Source organism: Chaetura pelagica, unplaced genomic scaffold (genome assembly GCF_000747805.2).
Source record: "Chaetura pelagica isolate M959 unplaced genomic scaffold, ChaPel_1.0 scaffold1239, whole genome shotgun sequence".
Lineage (NCBI taxonomy): Eukaryota > Metazoa > Chordata > Aves > Apodiformes > Apodidae > Chaetura > Chaetura pelagica.
The window spans coordinates 109,483-114,093 of NW_009954425.1; the positions used below are offsets into that span (position 1 = coordinate 109,483).

Here is a 4,611-nt window from a genome sequence, read left to right on the forward strand (position 1 = left end):
GGTTGCTCAAAGCCCCACCCAACCTGGTCTTGAACACTTCCAGGGAGGGGGCAGCCACAACTTCCCTGGGCAACCTGGGCCAGTGTCTGATTACTAATTGGTGCCTGGCAATGCTAGACTTGTGCTTAGTTTTCAGTGGTCACCCCATCATTATGTGTGGTTCCAGATGAAGTTTTGCATGGAAGAGGCAAAAGAGAGAAGATCTGTACTACCCACTGTAACTGCTGGCAGCTGAAGGGTTAACTATAGTTGGACAATTTGAAAAAGCAGTAGCATTTTACAGTATTTCTGGTCACACCCAGCAATATCCACTCCCCATTATCAGCAGCCTCACAGCTTCCCCATTCTCTCTCTGAATTATTAGAGACAATTAGCAAGAATCCACATTTTGACTGATCTTTCTAATTGGGAGCACTGAACAAACAGATCTGAGAAACAGCCTGGCAGCAGCAAGCAGCCTTGGTTCCCTGCACTCAGGGAAAAGCTCTGCTCCCCCAGGGATAGATAACGTGAAAGCTACAACCAGTGACTCAGCGTTGGCCCACTTGCTCTCCAAGGAATCAGATAAGCCATCCAAGCATCCCTGCCTATTTCTGCACATGGAGGGCAGATCAGATAACAAAAAGTACTCCTTGAAACAATTGCCTGCCTTGGATAAATACAGACTTCCCATCAACTAACAAGAAAAACAGCACTGTCAAGCTTTGTCTTCTGATCTGCATGTATGAACACATCCACGGTGAAGCCCATAATGAAATGTGGTTTTATGTGTAATAGCTGTGCTCTGTGCCACATGCACATGGCATTTCATTAAGCACAGGCTAATAGCTTGATTCCCTTAGGGACCCACTGCTGGAAAATGGAACATCTCCTTTCATAAACAGGCAAGGTCACCATGCACCACACACTCCTCAATGCACATGCTTATTTTGTTTTTGATGCTGACACTATTGAGTATCTGTTAATTAGTATCTGTTCATTATACATTTCATATTAATGCAATAATACATCTGCATGTAAAATAATTTTATGAGATCTGAGGAAAACCAGCATTACATTACATTACATTTCAGTGCCATCTGTTCAGATACTCCAGAAGATGGTGGAAGAACTCTGATTCATGCCTAAATTACTTTTTATATTTCACTCTTCATGTTGGAGTCAGATTTTGAAAAATTCTATGCAATAAACATCTGAAAAGCACAAACTAAGATATTTTGCCCCCTCACACTGCATCACCCTTTTGTAACTTACAGTTACACTTTCTTATTTATCAGGACCATTTTCCAGCATATCCACTTTTACACACTCTGAAAGAAGCAGTACACAAATGTGACAACACAAAGTTTAAAGCCCTGTAGTTTAAACTTAAAGTTTAAAGCACAAAAATGTCACAGAAATATATGAAGAGAGATAAAAAAGGATAGGCAATATATTTTAAAATACTGTTAAGTACTTCCAAAAGATCAGGAGTCCCCAGAGGACCCTACCTGAAGAACCCAAGCATCATGCAGTGCCACTAATTCCTGCCAGTCTACTTCTCTACTTCTCTGCTCTCAACTTATTTCATCCCAAATACAATTTTTATTTTAGAACACTTGGAATATTTAGATATTTAAAATATTTAGAAGTTGGCAACCTGTTTATCTCTATTCCTCTGGTTCCTGGGAAATTTCCCTTCTGGATGTGAAAATGAGAAATTCCAGAGGATAATACTGGGTTGAGGCATATGGCAAAAGTAGAAAGAGCTACTTTTAAAGTGAACATGTGATCTGTCAGTAGAGAAGATTACACAGGGTAGAATGTGAAGGTAGACATGAAGTATTTTCTCCTAAAACCAGATACAAATACTGTATTGCAGTAAATCCAACAGTTTGTGGGAAAAGAATAAATACGTAGTACAGATTAGAAACCATATTATCTACATGTAAGGAAGAGAAGGAATTTTATTCTGAACTTTCCTGTTCATACTCCCATATATACATTCCTTATCAGCAATTATGATCAGGAATGTCAAATGCAAATGTGACCTGAAGACTTGGAATAAGCTTTTACTGCACTTGGTTATATAGCTCAGGAGTTTCCTGAAGTGGAGAATGCAAACCACAACTGTAAATGAATGTGTAGTCTCTGGATTGTGAATGACTATGTGGCTTAAAGACATAGAGCAAACCTAACTGGAAACAATCCACAAAAATGTTAAGAATGTTTCTTGTCCTCTTCATCTGACATGGAATTGTTACTGGAATTAAGAGGGAAAAACAAACAAACCAAAACCAAAGGCTGTCAACATTTTAATGAGTTGTGAGCACACCCCTGGAGTTTTTTTTCTTTTCAAGGCTGCAGCCTTGCCTCCTCCTTTTGTTCATCTGGAACAGGTTGAAGCAGGCTGTCAAACGTTCAAGGACAGGTTTTCAAGTCCTGTTTGCTGCTGGCATGTCTGAAACTGCTGACACGTTAGCAAAAAAAAGGTACACTTAGTGCAGCAGCTGCAACAGTAAAACACCTAGAACTAATGGCAACACTGAATGGTGCTGGCCAACTGAAGAGGTAAGTCAGTAAATATTCATACAGAAAATGCAAGCAAAGCTTATGTAAGTCCTCAAAAATAGTTTGATTTACCATGCAAACACACCACATTTGGGATTTTGTTGTTCGATATGAAAACCATTACCCACAGTCTTCAGTGATGAAAGCTGTAGAAACAGCTGAAAAATGTTAACTGAACATTAACAAACAACTGAGCACTTGACAGACTTGCTAAAAGTAACCAATGTGATGGTTTCCTTTCATATCACTTACAATTTTCTGGAACAGGAGAAGAACCTACCCTCTGTTGAAAACACAGCAAAAAAAATCAAACTCTATTGCCTGAGTACTTAAGATTTGCCAGCTTGATGCCTCAAAATATCAGGAGGAAAGATGCCTTCTCCCAGATCCACTTGGTAAGGAAGTTACCCACAGCCCTATTTTACCTCTAACTCAGTAGGACTAGGAGGAGTACTTTTCCAGCCAAGCCTTGTTCAGTGTTTTAGACCAGAACTCTAAAAATACGTTGACCCTTCTTGGATTAATTCCCAGTAATTCCTTACCTACTAGGGCCAGATCTGTTCCCTCCCCTCATTTCACATCGGCTACATCCAAATTCACACCAGCAGCAGCAAACATTAGCTTGAACTCTGGCACTTACTGTAGCTGGAGGAGTCTGAGCAAGTTCATGAGCTCACCACTGGCCTGAATTCCTGAGGACCCTGAAGCCCCCAGGCCAAGCCCACTCGAGATAACCCATCCAACAGGCTCTCCTTATGAATCTTTACATTCAATGCAGCAAAGGGCTTTTGACACTAGAGATCCGATTTTCATCACCAAAACAAGCCATGGGGCTGGAGGTCATAGAGGCCTGTTCTCAAACTCACAGGACTGTCTTGGCCTTTGTGCAATTTTTAAAAGCACCATTTTCAAATGGAACAGTATTTTATCAGTTTGTAAGTGAGGTTAAACTGGAGCTGATATCAGAAGATGGCAGATGACCTGCTGTACTGAAACAAAACACAGCTCACTATAACTGGCCACTAGAACTTGTTTTGAAATGAGCTGAACTCCCCAGTAAGGGCAAGGACTGGAGTGTGATAGGCTCTCCATTTTATTTCTGAATGTTTGAACTTTCTGTTTTGAAAGTGGGGGGTGGAACAGAGTTAATTAATGAGAGCAAAATGCTGTTATTCCTAAAAAAAGGAAATTTGAAAAAAATATTTTTCAATGAACAGGAATGCAGAAATGAAGAATTGCATCCCTACAGCACAAAATCATGCATCACCTCTCAAAATGAGACAGATCGAAGCTCATCCACGTACAATATTCTTGTTTGTTTGTTTGTTTCAGACACAACAAAAACCTACTACACTTATAGTAGAAGATAGTATTTTGTTCTTCATGAATTAAGTACAACGTAAGTCCTCTGCTGCACTCAGCGAAATGGATTTCAGATTAGAAAAAAATAAAGAAACTTACCTTGCATTTCAACATGTTGGCCACTCTCTCTTGCATTGATTGTCCAGCCTTTGGCCTGACAAGTATATAAACTGCTTTTACATCAGGGCTGGAGCGCAGAAGCTTTTCCACCAGTACTTTGCCCATGAAACCTGTAGCTCCTGTGATAAGTACGGTCTTTCCGTTGTAATAAGCTGAGACTGAAGACATGGTGCTCTCTTATTCTGTTCTTCCTTCCTGCAGGAGGTACCTGAGAAGATGCAGAAATAAAGTTTCAAAGGCTTTTCAGTCAAGACATGGATCAGTTCTTTGGGAATGACAGCCTGAGATGACCTTTGCCAGTCAGCTGTGGCAGCTGGCATCAGGTCAATCAACAGCAATTTTAAAGATGGTTTTTCAAAAAGCTTTTATTATGAAAATAAATCACAAAAATGAAAAAAAGGTTGATCTGGGAAGCTAAAAAACCAAGCTCAGTCGTATCCTCCATATTATACCATAGCTGCACCCAGCAATCCCACGTCAGAACGCAGCTTGTGCTGCCCAGGACCCCTACCAGTACGTGCTCACTGCAGTGCTGAATGCCATTTATCTCACATGCTGTGAAGTGACAGCCATGAAGAT

General features: G+C 40.4%; 1 protein-coding gene across 2 annotated transcripts in view; it reads right to left on the bottom strand.

The window, feature by feature from the left end:
- LOC104394837 (fatty acyl-CoA reductase 1-like) overlaps positions 1–4,200 on the bottom strand; it is a 64,548-nt gene extending 60,348 nt beyond the window's left edge. For both annotated transcript variants that reach the window (XM_010004473.1, XM_010004474.1), the window contains exon 1: positions 4,012–4,200. In XM_010004473.1, coding sequence (XP_010002775.1) covers positions 4,012–4,200 — 189 coding nt within the window. The remainder of the gene's footprint in view (positions 1–4,011) is intronic.
- Positions 4,201–4,611: the final 411 nt, after the last annotated feature.